The 15,842-nt window shown below is 32.5% G+C and overlaps 3 protein-coding genes across 3 annotated transcripts; all 3 read left to right on the forward strand.

The window, feature by feature from the left end:
* Positions 1-389: 389 nt before the first annotated feature.
* On the forward strand, positions 390-4,978 carry LOC107026551 (probable beta-1,3-galactosyltransferase 2). Its single transcript, XM_015227555.2, has 11 exons — positions 390-981; positions 1,611-1,707; positions 1,874-1,938; positions 2,041-2,252; positions 2,356-2,419; positions 3,010-3,082; positions 3,178-3,298; positions 3,413-3,500; positions 3,576-3,701; positions 3,793-3,902; positions 4,773-4,978. The coding sequence occupies exons 1-11, from the start codon at positions 863-865 to the stop codon at positions 4,919-4,921; spliced, it is 1,224 nt and encodes a 407-aa protein (XP_015083041.1). The 5' UTR covers positions 390-862; the 3' UTR covers positions 4,922-4,978.
* A 1,835-nt stretch (positions 4,979-6,813) lies between these two features.
* LOC107024185 (autophagy-related protein 8C) lies at positions 6,814-15,414 on the forward strand. The gene is made up of 7 exons (XM_015225100.2): positions 6,814-6,945; positions 7,042-7,115; positions 8,404-8,459; positions 8,561-8,613; positions 9,307-9,425; positions 9,511-9,598; positions 15,178-15,414. Exons 2-7 carry the CDS (start codon positions 7,079-7,081, stop codon positions 15,317-15,319), a joined length of 495 nt encoding a protein of 164 aa, XP_015080586.2. The 5' UTR covers positions 6,814-6,945; positions 7,042-7,078; the 3' UTR covers positions 15,320-15,414.
* Positions 11,575-12,332, forward strand: LOC107024351. The gene has a single exon (XM_015225315.2). It carries the CDS (start codon positions 11,793-11,795, stop codon positions 12,180-12,182), a length of 390 nt encoding a protein of 129 aa, XP_015080801.1. The 5' UTR covers positions 11,575-11,792; the 3' UTR covers positions 12,183-12,332.
* Positions 15,415-15,842: the final 428 nt, after the last annotated feature.

Here is a 15,842-nt window from a genome sequence, read left to right on the forward strand (position 1 = left end):
ATACGACGGAGAGAGCTTTTGAGCTATATTATAGGATGAGAAAATGTCGCAAAAAAAACTATCCGTGAAACTAATTTTTCTATTTTCACTACTCATTTCTAATGAGCTATATCCGCATAAATTTCAACACACTTTTAAGAATAGGATAAAAATTGACAAACTCCATAATCAACAAAAAATTATCTAAGGTTAGGTATTAATTAATTTCATCCTTATCACTTCAATCTCGAAATGAATAATTTCACGATTTTAATCCAATCAACATAAAATAAACTTATTTTAAAATTAATTATCTCTTATCTCCCGTGCCAAACAATCCGCTAAATGATTATAAACACATTTGAGGTGACCCCATTTCCAACAAATTTGCAGCTGCCAACTTCTAACTTCAAACAACAAATTCAAGTGCACCATGATCTTTTTTTTTCCCTGTACCAACACAGAAAAAAAATCACTTTTAGAGTGAGACAATTTCCCAAAGATTCAATTTTTTTTTACAGTTACAAAAATTTACCAGTTATCTCACCGACAATGTCATCTCTCTGTTGACAAAAAAGAGAAACAGGTGTCCACCATTAAAAGTATAATAAGAAATTAGTACCAACTTAGATAGATTCTTGAACAAAGTGCTGTATTGTGGGTCTTATTTTCTTCAATTCCACATATTCAACACTTTCTTCTTCTATTTCACTCACCTGGGGAGCTTCTCCCATGTGAAAATAGAAACCCCTTTTGTTAAAAAAGGATTTTTTTTTGAAATCTTGAAATTGATACTGTTTTGGGGGTTCTTTGGTTTTTTGGGGTTGTTGAGTTGGGAACTGAAATGGGTGTTGTTTGAATTTGTTGTTAATTGGTTTAAGCAATGAAGAGCACAATGAAAAGTAGAGGAGGTGAATCAGCTGGAAAAGGTGTTTTTTCTAGGAAATTGACTGTTCTTCTGTGTATTGGATGCTTTTGTGTTGGGATGCTCTTCACTGACAGGTTTATTCATTTGATCTTTTTGTTTTTGAATTGGATTATGAAAGTTTGGATCTTTACGCGAAATCTTAGTAGCTCAGTTGATTGGTAATTGGTTACTTGAACTTTCAACTTGTTGTGAATGAAAAGAAAAGTTTGGATCTTTAAACAAGGATTTGATTTACCATTCTAAGGTTTATGTAGATTGTTAGTTGTATATTTGTATAGGGAAACTTTGATCTTGTGAGTTTTGTTTATGCAATTTAATGATGTTATTTAGCAATACTTCTAAATTAGGATGGTGCTGTTGTTGAAATGAGCATGGTTATTAGTTGGGAAAGAGATCTGTGGCTGCATTTCTGAGCATATTAATGTAACTCCATCTGTCCCAAAATACTTGTCATTCTCCGATTCGCGAGATTCAAACTACATTAACTTTGACTTGCATTTACTTATAGTATTTGAATATCTTAATCCAATTTAGCTCCGAAGATTAGTCAAATTGACTCTCGAGAAGGGTAATGTGACAAGTAGTTTGGAATGGAGAGAATAGCTTAAAATGCTCCTTTTTCTATAACCTTCTCACTTACACAACTATTGAGCTTGTTGCAACTTTGTTCTATTTTCTCAATAATAAGTATATTTTGTTATAGGATGTGGACAGTGCCAGAAGCTAAAGGCATAACAAGGACAACACAGATTGATGATCAAAAGCTAGGGGTAGTTTCTGAGGACTGTGATCCTACCAATGTGAGTATTAGATCGAAAAAGGTGGCAAGATTCGATAATTATTTCAAGTCATTCTAATTAAATGGAGAAATGGGGATTTATATAGACGATTTCAACTTGTTTGGGATTGAAGTGTAGTTGTTGTTGTCATCAAAATAATGGCTTTTGGTGTTTTTGCTTTATTCAGAAGGATGTGAAAAGTGAATCCAAGGATAATTTCGGTGAAGTTACAAAAACACATCATGCTATACAGTATGTTCTCATGCTTTTAACTTGTAGATTTGACGGATGTCATACTTCATTTTCCTCTGAAACAATGAATTCATAGGTTGTTGTCCTTGTACTAAAATACAGAACCCTGGATAAAACAATTTCAAACTTAGAGATGGAACTAGCTGCAGCAAGGGCTTTGCAAGATTCTATACTGAGTGGGTCTCCAATAACAGAAGACATAAAGATCCCCGAATTGGCGAAGAAGAGAAAATATCGAATGGTCATAGGGATAAACACTGCCTTCAACAGCCGAAAGAGAAGAGACTCAGTTCGTGCTACTTGGATGCCACAAGGTATTTGAGCTTCACTGTTTTACTTTATTTTGAGTTACTTGTGGGGATTTTCCATTTGTTGGATGCATACCAAGCATTTTGATTATTGACTTGTGGAAAACAGGTGATAAGCGAAAGAAGCTAGAGGAAGAAAAAGGCATTGTAATTCGTTTTGTAATAGGTCACAGGTGAGTACTACAACTGACATCTGATATATTCTCAAGGTGTTGTGTTTCCAGTCTTCTTGATATCGTTGTTAGCTCATAATTATTTTCCAGTAGTGACCCATTGTCACCCATTCGTAACTTCTTGTGTTGTTGTAAAGGTGGCTTTCTTTGAAAATTTCCATCAACAGTTTCGTAGAGCATATATTAGGGATGACAAAAAAAGTATGTAGTTCACATTTTCACATTCTTGTCTAGTATAATTGAAGACTCAGTACTTAAAAAGATACTTCGAAGTTGGGGCAGCTAATATTTCATATGTATCCTATTACTCCTTCCGTCTCAATTTGTTTGTCTAGTTTTGACTTGGCACAAAGTTTTAAGAAAATAAAGGAACTTTTAAATCTTGTGGTCTTAAATGTGTCATGTGAAGAGTTCGAATTAAAGAGTTATCAAAAAAGTGAAGAGGTATTCTTTTTGAAACGGACTAAAAACGAAAGTAACGCAAACAAATTAAAATGGAGGGAGTAATTTGGGAGGGGTTAATTTTCATACTTATTTACTTGTAATTTGATATTCTTGTAGTCTTACTCATCTAATTTTCCAATAATCAGTGCAACATCAGGTGGCATTCTTGATAGAGCAATTGAAGCGGAAGACAAGAAGCATGGTGATTTCTTGAGGCTGGTAACAGTAACGCTTTAGTCTAGTCTTATATTAGATTTCATCTCACGCCTGTAAAGCTATTCTAACTGTCAGACATGTTACTGTGACATCTGTAGGAACATGTTGAGGGATATCTGGAATTATCTGCCAAGACAAAGACATATTTTACTACTGCTGTTGCTCTATGGGATGCTGATTTCTATATTAAAGTTGATGATGATGTACATGTAAATATAGGTAGGATCGTAGGACCTTCGTAGATGGTTCACAAAGACGTTTTGTTACTACTACAAGTGCACTGCTATACTTATGCCATCACTCGTTTGAGAACATGCATTTTGGAAACTTCAGGTGCACTGGGAGAAACTCTAGCTAGGCATCATTCGAAACCTCGGGTATATATTGGTTGCATGAAATCTGGTCCAGTCCTTGCTCAAAAGTAAGCAGAGAAGTTCTACTTTTGACCGTAAACGATTCCTTAAAATTGCCTTGACTCACTTCTATTTTACCGCAGGGGAGTGAGATATCATGAGCCGGAGCATTGGAAATTTGGTGAGGACGGAAACAAATATTTTCGACATGCAACAGGGCAGTTATATGCCATTTCAAAAGATTTAGCTACTTATATATCTTTAAATCAGTAAGTTTTTGTTGTTTCCTGATATACTTGGAATGTATTGTGTTGTTTTGCGTGATTATCAATTGCTGATCCTGATTGCTAATCATCCTAGGCATGTTCTACACAAGTATGTTAATGAGGATGTCTCATTGGGTTCATGGCTCATTGGATTGGATGTGGAACATATAGATGATAGAAGATTGTGTTGTGGAACTCCGCCAGGTAACGATTCTTACAAATTATTTCTTGGAAATAGAGAATTTTCTAGAACTGTCAGTCTTAATCTTCCATGAAGTTTTGATCTTTGTATTCTGCATTGAATATTTTCGAACTTAGAGTATCGTAATACATTTTTTCCACCTTTGATTGTTTTTCTGACCAAATAAGGCAGCCAGGCAGGAATTATAACGATAATGATCATTTGCTAATTTAGAAAGGTCATTGAGATCTGCCTACGAGATCAAGCAATTGATGTTAGAATTTCTCCAAGTACTCCATGATCTTTCCGATTTTGGTTAATTCGAAAGGCTTATATTTTGATTTGGTTGACCTCATTATTTGGTTTACATGGTATTAGTCTATTAGAACAACCACGGGAACCGCAAGATGGTGGTTTACCATGTGGTAGTTTATACATTATCAAGAAACAGTACATGATTCCTTCCCTTTTTTCCTCATGACTGTTCTGTACTTCTTCACATGGTGCCATTCAGGTAGTGTAGCTTTTTTCTCCCACATGGCTGCCTTGTCCTTTAATGCACATGGCACCAATCTGCTAGTTTATTCCTCCTCCTTTATTGCCTCACGAGACGATTTTTTTTGCATCTATACTACTTTCATGGTTCGTTTGATTGAGAAAAGTTCTTGAATTGCCTTTCCATTTTTCTTTTTTACGCACTTCAGTATCCACTCGATTCAGAGAAATTCCCTTCCTTTCCATACATTAGATCCTTGAATGTGGGAAAATGGATAAAGAACAACTATATATATTCAAACCAGGAACGTTGACTCGGGAAGAAGAAGTTTGATTTGATTAATCTCTAAATGTTCCGAGATGACTAAATTTGATTTTGTCTATCGTAATTTCACCAGATTGTGAGTGGAAAGCTCAAGCAGGCAACATTTGTGTTGCTTCCTTTGATTGGAGCTGCAGCGGGATATGCAGGTCCGTAGATAGGATTAAGGAGGTTCATCGACGTTGTGGGGAAGGCGAGAATGCTTTGTGGAATGCATCCTTTTGACAAAATCCATCATTTCTCCAATCTCTGGAGGCTCCAAAATGGTTACACGAACACTCGTCCGAGAATTCTCAGAAACATTATATAAACTGTATCAATGGGAGAGGGAAGAGAGGTTGCCACTATATCTGCTCCAAATATTATTTGCTAAGGAGAGGGATAGTATTGTAGCAACCAATATGTGAAGCAAAAAGTGTAAAGAGTCATTCTTTTTAGATGCTTAGAGTATAATAATTTGTTAGTCTTGTGAGAGGAAAATATCAATTGTAATACTTTGTTGCTTTTGTATGAAGTTTTGAAATGAAATTTCCCTTTTATTACTTTGTTTCATTCTTATTATTAATCTAGTTATAGGAGTCATAGTGCCAATATTTGCAAAACATATGAAGTTGTAGGCAAAATGAGTGTCATTTGCCTAGTGAAGTTACCTAAGAAAGAAAAGGGTTGATAGGAAATACTTCTACCCACATACCAGGGTAGGGGTCTCACCTTCTTTTCGATTGCGAGTCGTGTGAAGTCAAATCGTATTAAAGACAAATGATTTATTTTTGGAAAATGATAGATTTTCAAAAATTAAGTAAAAGCATAGTGAAAGACAGTAGAAGAAAGCTTCGTATCGGGCTCAATTGCTTGTATATCGATGGAAAAGCAACTGCAATTGCTTGTATATCGATGGGAAAGTAACCGCAAATGCTATCAATGGTTCTTCCTTTCTATTTCGCCCCCATCTTCAATTGGACTATTTCATTTATCTATAAGAGTTTCTTAATTTGTCTCCATCTTTTAATTGGACTTTGCACTCGATATTTGTGAATTTGACTTCTATATTGATAGTGTAAAGGAATTTTATGTGATCAAATCACTGTAAGAGAGTTTGTTTTTAACAAACCATCGTCTCAAAAAGAAAAGAACAATTTGAATTAGACACCAAATTAACATGATACAAAACAAATGAAGCAACGTATAGTAATAAAAAATGAAGAAAAAAATAATCATGTAATAACTAAATAATATTACAAACTAGGAGAACCAACAGGAGGCGTTTTCGATCTCTCCCACATAAAATATGATAGTAGTCGACTAACTACTAATTTTTTCAGTATGACAATACTCGATTAGCTGCTAACTTTCGGACACTTGATGGCCCATGGTTTATAAAAGAGAGAATGACAAATATGGTCCGTTAAGTTGGGTGAAAGGTCAAAATTACTTCTTTAAATGTGATCAAAGTAATTTTGGTCCTCTATATTTGGCAAAAATAATTTATTTTATTTTTCAGCAAATATTTAATTGTTAGATTTTACTAAAATTATGATTACGAGGGATTTAGCGACACCTATATATTTGAGGTGTCGTTTTCATTATCTTCACTATTTGTGATTTAATTTTTAGAGTTTGATGCAACCTTTTGAAGTGTTATTTTTGTATTTTTCCTTCCTCTATTTCTCGAGTCTTTTCTGGTATTTTTAAATTATTAATTTTAAGATAATCTTGATTGAGAAATCATGGATTTCGCTTGGTATATCCGGAGGGATTAATATTGACATAATACATAAATGTCATTTAACATGATCTCATCAGAAATTTATGCTCTCCGATTTTTGGTGGATATAAGTAGATACTCAAATTTTTATAAAGTTGAACAAGTAGACATACACATCCTTTTACATGTAGGATGCCATGCCACATATAATACAAATTCTCACACATAACATTCAATAGGACGTGTGTTCAACTCCATACAAGCTTTTAAGTGCATACTTGTACATATTCAAATTAAAGGTCGTAGATAAATGAGTCGATTATGTATTATGTTGATAAATTTAAAGGACTCCAATTGATCAAAACACTATTTAAAGGACTACTTTAAACCAATCTTTAAATATAAGGGACTATTTTTGTGATTTTCTCGCGCGAAAAAAAAGGATTAAATATTATCCCCAATTATATAGAGCATTGATTTTTATTTTATATAAACAAAGAGAAAATTTTGGTTGCGTTTTTCACTCTTTTTGTGATTTGTTTGTGTAAGCTCTCTTTTCTCCTAAAAACTATAAACTCCGGATCTTTTTCCCCTTTTCTGTTAGAAAACCCTAATTTTATTTTCATCTTTTGGTTTGCAGATACCCCAATTTTTTTGTTAATCATTATCAGATCACCATGGCCAAAAGCTCCTTCAAATTGGAACACCCTCTTGGTAATTTTTCCTGTTTTTTTTTTTTTTTAATTTTGTTTTGGTTATAAGATCTGATATTTGAATTGTTCAATTATGGAATTTCTTTAATCAGAGTGGTAATTGATGAATTATTGTGTTGAGGTGGGGGTGGAGATAGGGTGGTGTTTTGAGGTTTGGGTTGGAGATAGGGTGGTGTTTTGAGGTTTGGGGTGTAGATAGGGTGGTGTTATGAGGTTTGGGAGGGAGATATGGTGGGGGTGGAGATAGGGTGGTGTTTTGAGGTTTGGGGTGGAGATAGGGTGGTGTTATGAGGTTTGGGAGGGAGATATGGTGGGGGTGGAGATAGGGTGGTTTTGTGAGGTTTGGGGTGGAGATAGGGTGGTGTTATGAGGTTTGGGGTGGAGATAGGGTGGTGTTTTGAGGTTTAGGAGGGAGATATGGTGTTGTTGTGAGGTTTGGAGGTAGAGATAGGGTGGTATTGTGAGGTTTGGTGGGGGTGGTGGGGGATTATACCATAAAACCCTGTTTATGCATATGTTTGATTCTTGTTTTTGGATTTGACTGTCTATTTGGTACAGTTGGAGGTTTTGGAATTCCTTTCTTTCAGTTAACGATCTGTGTTGTTGCTCGAACTCTTCAAAAACTGTCTACACGGATGGGGGGTGGAGATAAGGTGGTTTTCTGAGGTTTGGTGGTCAATTTTACCATAAAACCCTTTTTGAGCATGTGCCTGATTCTTGATTGTGGATTTGACAGTCTATTTGATACAATTGGAGGTTTTGGGATTCCTCTTTTAGTTAACAATTTATGTTGTTGTACGAACTCTTCCAAAATGTCAATGGTTGTGGAGTGTTCTACACGGATACGGCAACAATTTTGGAGAGTCTGAGCAACATAGGTTACAATTATGTGTGCCTATTTGTTCTATATTACTAGTAGCCTAGTACTTGTACTTGTTGCATTTTATAGATTTTGTGAGAAATTTGCCACTATGTGGTGTACAAAGTTTTAAGTATAAGAACATCGTACATGTAGTCTGGTAAAGAATTCTCTATTTGGTTGAAGTTGTTTGTTCTTATTGCTAATCATTTGATGTTCTCCCAATAACTTTTGGAGGGGTATTGTCTATTGTTTGATGGTTGAGCATGGGCTTCTTGTGGATACATACTTACCTAGTGTATATTTTGTTTATGTGCTTCTAATACTTCTAGATTTATCTTTTGAATTTTCTTTTCCTTGTAACTTTCTTTTTCTGCAATTTTTGGATGTCGTCTTCATGTTATTTTAATTTTGTTTTGCATTCGTGTAGAGAGGCGACAGGCTGAAGCTGCTCGTATTAGGGAGAAGTACCCTGATAGAATACCGGTACGAATTTCATATATTCTCTTGCAATGCTCTTCTGGATGTGCTACAAAGTTTATATGCTTTTTATCCAACCTAATTCCTTGTTTCGTCTTGCTATTTAGGTGATTGTTGAGAAGGCTGAAAGAAGTGACATCCCTGACATTGACAAGAAAAAGTTAGTCTTTTATCACCTTGAGCTTTGCAATGTTTACTTGGATTTTCATTTGACAATGTCCTTGCGTTTAGAGTGCTTTATTATCTTGTCACAAATGAGCTTTTGTTTCCCTGTGATGATGCCATAATAATGTATCTTTCTAGTTGTTGCACTCGAGTAGTATGGTTACTATGATGTATATATTCCCTTTCAACTAATTTGTGGCGTTCGAGTTGTATGGTTACTATGGTGTATATCTTCCCTTCGAACTATGATGTTTCTCTCGAGTTGTATAGTTACTATTGTGTATAATTTCCCTTTGAACTATGATGTGACTGATTTAAGTTCTTGCTATATCTTTGCGCAGAATAACTTATTCAAGTATTTTTTTATTGTTGTCGAATCAATTTTTTGAGTCAGTAGTAGTAGTATTACCATTAATCAGACTGAAAGATCTTTAATTTGCTCTAGCAAGGTGTTTATAGAAATGCAAGGCTAGTGTGGAAATTTGTTGTAGAATGTTGAAATGAAATTCCTGGACTTGTTTACTCTGTTCTTATAGAGTCGTCTGATGTTAAAGCAACTCAAACGATGATTTCTACTGCCAGAGAGGTTGAACAAAGTTCACTTAGCTAATCTTCCCATGCGCTCATGCTCTTTCTAAGTTCTGCTGAGGTTTGACTGCAAATTGTTTGTTAATCGAAATACCTGCAGGTATTTGGTTCCCGCGGATCTGACTGTTGGACAATTTGTGTATGTTGTTCGCAAGAGGATTAAGCTCAGCGCTGAGAAGGCCATTTTTATCTTTGTGAAGAATATCCTCCCCCCTACAGGTGAGAAGGACACTTCTACAGTATCTGTTATTACTACTTTGCCTTGAACAATTCCCTTTCTAATTTTTCTTCCACATTGTTACAGCTGCCATGATGTCTGCCATTTATGAGGAACACAAGGATGAGGACGGCTTCCTGTACATGACCTACAGTGGCGAGAATACCTTCGGATCCTTCTGAAGTTTCAAGCGGAGAGACCTTACTGTGTAAATAAGTCTTAAGAAAACTTGTAAATACTTGTGTTAGCCTACTCTTCTGAATTATCTTTCTACCAAGATGCTGTCTTGGGTTGACATTGACTGGTTTATGTAGATGCTCATTTCCCGTTTGCGTTCGTTTTTCGTGTTCCTTGGTCACAAAAAATAGTCTGATGGTATCCTGTTTCTTCACATTTTCATGTGAAATATTGAATTTCAAAATAGTGTCATTTTAGGTTATAAGCAGATATCTGGTTTGTTAATCCTTTTGAACAAGGCTTAATTTAACATCACTATTTTTAACAAAAGGTAGAGATAGTGATGATTATGTATACACTACACTATCTTAAAAGGCTTGGGGTCGTTTGATAGGGAGTATTAGGAGAAATAGTTCAAGTATTATGTGTAGGTCTATGTATAAATCAATCCATGGATTAGTTATACACCCTACATGGTATTACAGGGTGTATAACTAATACCTTCCATTTGGTGGTATTAGCTCTAATACCATGGGACTAATTAGGTAAAGACAAAAATACCCCCTCAAATCCTTTTAATCATTTTGTTTATTTTTCTTAATTTTATATTTTATACTAATAAATTTATTTTAAAAAATTAGCTTATAAATTTTATTATTTAGATATAATTTTTTGTTTCTAAAATATGAGTTATTTAATCTACTTGTTATTAATATAAAATATTATAATCCAAGTAATATGCTAATGTTGATGTATGAATTTAAGAACAATCCATAAGTCAAATATTGCCTCTTAACGGAGTTCATTAAACATTATACAAGTAATCTAAAACAAGAACATATATATATATATATATATATATATATATATATATTTATATTTATATATAACATCTCGAATATAAAAATAGTTTAATTTATTTTGCTATATTTATTTTTTATTTTAATTTATGATAAAGAGTTTTTTAATTTATTGATAAAAAACAAAGTTAAATAAATTTTCTCTATTAATTATTATAGTTGTGTGATCATTTGAGATATTAACTCCAATTTATTAAGATGACAATTATTTACTCTCAAATAATTTAAGTGAGAAAATAGTGAACATGACAATAAATTTTTATTCTCCTAGCTAGTTAAAAACGCAATAAAAAAAATATCGTCCGTCAATTATCTTCCTTGACCCAATTTTACATGAAATAGAAAATTCCATAATAACTCAAGGTTATAATTGAAAAGATTTTTCTTTGTAGAGTTTTGAACCACACACAAAACTAGGTAAGAAACAATGAATCAAATATTTAATAAAAATATTTCCTGCATTATTAATCCATGCATTATCAATCTCTGCATTACTAATCCCTGCATTATTAATCCTTGCATTATTAATTTTTGTACCAAACGACCCCTTAATGTTATTCCACAAGTGAACTATAGATAGTGTAGTGTATACATAATTTTAATCCTATCATTTCCGATGTAGAACACCTTGGAGGAAAGAGAGGGATAGAGTAGTATATACGTAATTTTAGCCCTATCTCATGAAAATAGAGAAACCGTTTTAAATCCGTGTTTGAGACATATCTTGGGAGCCTTTTTATTGAAAGAATCTATCTTAGATTGGGTCAGCAAGCCTGCAACTCTTTGAGTCCGGCCCATCCTTCACTCTCTTGCACTTTGTTTGGATAGTTGTTACATATTATTTCATAATTTATGATATCGTATTATATTGTTTTAACTAATATAGTGTTTGGAGGGATTAATTCTTATTCGTTATTACATAATTTACACATTTATAACTTGAAAAGTACTATATGAAATAGAGCTACAATGAAAACGTAAAATGAAAATGAAATATGATTATTAAATAATATAATAAATACAAAATGACACTAAAAAAAAATATTAAGATGACGAGGCGATCATATCAAATTATGATCGATCGGTACATTTTGTTACTAACCTTCCAAACAAGGTGTCAATCAGTCACCTCTTTGCCAAAAATGATCAGAATTTATTTTTCAGAAAAATCTTTTTCAATGTACCAAACATGCCCTTGGCTGTTCTTTTCACTATAAGCCGCCTCTCCTTCTCAATATTGCCGGTTTGCCTTATCCTAGCTCAATTCGTTTTCCTTTCGTACCTCGAATCCATCGCCGTCAAATCACAGCTTCTTCTTCGCCGGCGGCGGCTATGGCGTGTGTGCCTAATTCACCGATGACTCTTCTCTTCGTCGAAATGGGCGTCGGCTACGATCAACACGGTCAAGACGTAACCTCAGCTGCTATGCGAGCCTGTAAAAATGCAATTTCATCCAATTCAATACCAGCGTTTAGAAGAGGATCTATACCTGGAGTTTCATTCGAGCAGATGAAATTGCAAATCAAATTAGGTGTTCCTCGGCCTCTACATCACACTCTAGATCTGGAGAAAGTGAAATCAGTGTTTCCTTATGGAAGAATCTCGAATGTTGAGGTCGTTGATGGCGGATTGATATGCTCCAGCGGTGTTCAAGTTGAAGAAATGGGAGATAAAAATGACGATTGTTACATTGTCAATGCTGCTGTCTATGTTGGTTACTGATCCATTTTCGAGATTATTCGAATAGTTGAATTGATAATTTTGTTCAAAATCGAATCGTAACGATAGTTCATATTTTATAGCAATTTTATTTGATTAATGTATGTCTTTGATTTTAGGTTATGTTAATTCGAGTTTGAGTTTGAATTCGAATTCTCATGCTTGTTTACATGTTTGAAGTCATTCGATTATGAATAAGCTTGAAGTTAGATGAAAAAATCAAAAAATCAACACTAAATTAAAATTCGAATTTATGATTCGAAAGCATGAATATGAAAATCTAATATTAATTTGAGAGTTTTAGAATCGTAAAGATCAAAATGATTACAAATGTTTCTAATACAATCGTGTTAATTAATTAATAATATTGAGGCTATAATATTGAGGCTTAATTGATTAATCAAATTTTTGACTAGTTTATTGTGGCTTTTATAAATTGTCCTTTTAAATACACTAAATTAAATTCAATGATTGTCAATATATTGGTTTGCTATAAAGAATATCAGCCACTTTATTAAACTATTTTCACCTCCTTTATGAAGAAATTTGGCAAGGTGCATGCATTAGATAGATGCATAGAGAAAATTTATTAGTATCGAATATTTATATTAATGTGTCATAGTTAAATGATGTATAAACCTTTAAAATTAGTATGATTTTTCAAATTCTCAGCGGAGAAATGATACATGGTAAAATAATTAACTAAACACATATAGAAACATCTAAAATTAGTTGTATAATAATTCAATTCTCAATGGAGAAAAAAAAGATCCTAACTGATTTTTTATTTGTTCTAAGATAAATAAAGTTACTTGATATCTGTTGTTATTAAGAATAACAGATTGAAATTTATCGAAATACACAAAATCTAATTCTGACACAATAGTTATTAAAAAAACAATAAATCTGCGTACATACTTAACAGTTATAATATTCAATATTTGACTAAATTGACGTTATTTGGTATTCCATTTATCCAAGCAACTAGCATTAAAATAGGGTCTATGTTCAATAGAGTAAGCTTTAATTTTGGGTCTACAAAATTGATTGGTAATGAATAATTGAAAGTTGTTTGTGGACTATATGAGAGATTGATTAGGTCACGTAACGACATATAACAACATGAATAGACTTTAATAAATATCATAGTTGGGGTCCGGGCCTATTTTTGCGGGCGCGGATATATTGTTTACGATATGATATTTGATAAAAGTCAATAATTTTAATTTAAAGTATTACATTTATATATACGCATAATACATAAACATAACTTTTAACTTGGCATTATTTGGCAACTATGACCTTTAATTTTAGATGTGCACAAGTAGACATTTAACTTGTATAATATTGAGCAAATTAACACATTCGTCCTACATGATACCCTGCATGGAAAATTTGTGTCCTACATGGTGTCCTATATGTATTATGTCATGTAGGATACATATGTCTATTTTTTCAATTTTATACAAGTTTAAGTGTCTACTTGTGTACATCCAAAAGTAAGGATCATAGTTGCCAACTAACGTCAATTTAGAAAAATATGTATATGTCTTATGTATATAAATCATAAATTTAGAATACAGTAAATTTAAAAAGCAAGATTTTGGTGGCGCATGCTTGATGGTTAGTACAATTATTAAGGCAAGGCTTACTTTACTTGTGCTTCGGAATAAGTTCACGCTTTTCTTGTTACCTTAAATATCGCAATTAGATCAACTTTTTATGTAATACAAAAGGAGTTACTGATGTAAATATAATCGTAATCATAAATATCTATCATATCGTGATCGTAATTGAATCAAATAGTTTCAAAAAAGTTAAAAACTTTGAAACAACTAAAGCCATTCAATATCCCATCAAAGGTATGGTTACATCGTCAAAAGCACGTGTAACTAGCAAGTACAAAAACATATAAATGTGATGGGTTAAATGTCAAAATTGTTGACCTAAATCTTGTACACACATTAAGACACCTTCCCACTAGTTATTCTAGTGCTTCTTGCATCTACTTAGAGATTTATACATATATTTTTTTTAATTATCACGATATTTGAATCAATTTTCACCCACTTTAATTAATTTTATGCTTTCACATCGATAAATATTAATTATAATTATTTTTTAAATGATCTGATTACGTAAATATAATTTTTGTATTGGCCTATAGAATATGGAAGTGCTCTTTAGAAGGAAGACCACATTCATTAAAACGTGTTTAATTACTAGTGGAGGGCCCAAAAATTGAAAACAGTAATTTTGAATTGAGAAGATGGTTGTTGACACTTTTATCCTTCTAGGTAAATAATCATTTTTGAGATATAAATATAAATTTTTATAATTAATATTATTGGAAATAACCTTTTCTTTTGTGAGTGAGTAATTATGGTTATTATTACATCATAATATTTCACAAATTATTATCGCTATTCTTAAAAAAACTTATATTTTGCTATATATAAATTCAATTACTAAAAAAAAATTAAAAAGTAAATACCAATTATAAGTCTATATTGAAGGATAAAAATACAATTTTTTTTCCTTGAAAAAGTCAATTCAAACATTAAACAAATACTCATAGAAAGTATGTACTTTCTTCGTCTCAATTGATATGTTCAACATAGTTTAAAAATTTAAAAGAAAACGATTGAATTTATCAGTATAATTATAAAGTTAACTCATTAAGCGTAAAATACAAAATTTAAAATTATATTACTTTTTAATCGGACTTAATTTTTTAAAAAAGTACATTATATAAATTGAAACAAACCGATTTTTTTATTATAAAAAATAATAATAAGGAATGGTAATGGGTGGATTAAATGGACTTAATTGGCAATGAACGACTTTCACACAGTGTTCACATTTTTTGTCACTCTATATATATATATAACAGAATTACACAATTTCAAATAAACAAAGCAAATAGAGAGATTTTGAGGAGAAAAAAGAGGAGAGAAACCACAATTTCTCCATTAATGGCTTTGTTTAATTTCTGGGGCTGTTTCTCTGAATCTTCAGAATCAAGCCGATTTGTCTGCAATGGCGACGTTTGTGTTCTTCGTGATCACAGCAAAGTCATTGATCAAAAGAAGAAGAAGAAGATAAGCTTGAGGTTCCCTTTTTCTCCGCGTAAATCGTGAAAAGAACGAACTAGTGATGTATTACTTTCAAATCGAGATGGATCAATTGTTTTTTTCATGTGAATAATGGCTCTGTTTCTGATCTTGTACAATAAGATTTCTGGGCTGAAGGTTGAATTAGCGCAGAATACTCAGAGGCGAATCTAGAATTTAAGCTCAAAGAATTTGTTCGGTAAGTTATTTAGCATTGAAATAACTTACAATTCAATTTATAGGTTCAGACCTATTATTTATTACAATTGTAGTGAATTAGTATGTGTAAATTTATTGAAAGTAGTGGCTTCAGATGAATCGCAGATGTAATAACTTTTTGTCCTGAACTTGCGGTAAATCAATATTTTCATTTTATATATTATTAGCTTGAATGAAAGTGAACTTGCAGTAAATCAATATTTTCATTTTATATATTATTAGCTTGAATGAAAGTGAAAATTCATTATACCTACGCAAAATTGACAAATCTTAATAACTTAGATGGTTGATTAATTCAACTTTCACCTCTGTTGGTGAAGTTCGATATTCA

Source organism: Solanum pennellii, chromosome 7 (assembly GCF_001406875.1).
Source record: "Solanum pennellii chromosome 7, SPENNV200".
NCBI classification, from domain to species: domain Eukaryota; kingdom Viridiplantae; phylum Streptophyta; class Magnoliopsida; order Solanales; family Solanaceae; genus Solanum; species Solanum pennellii.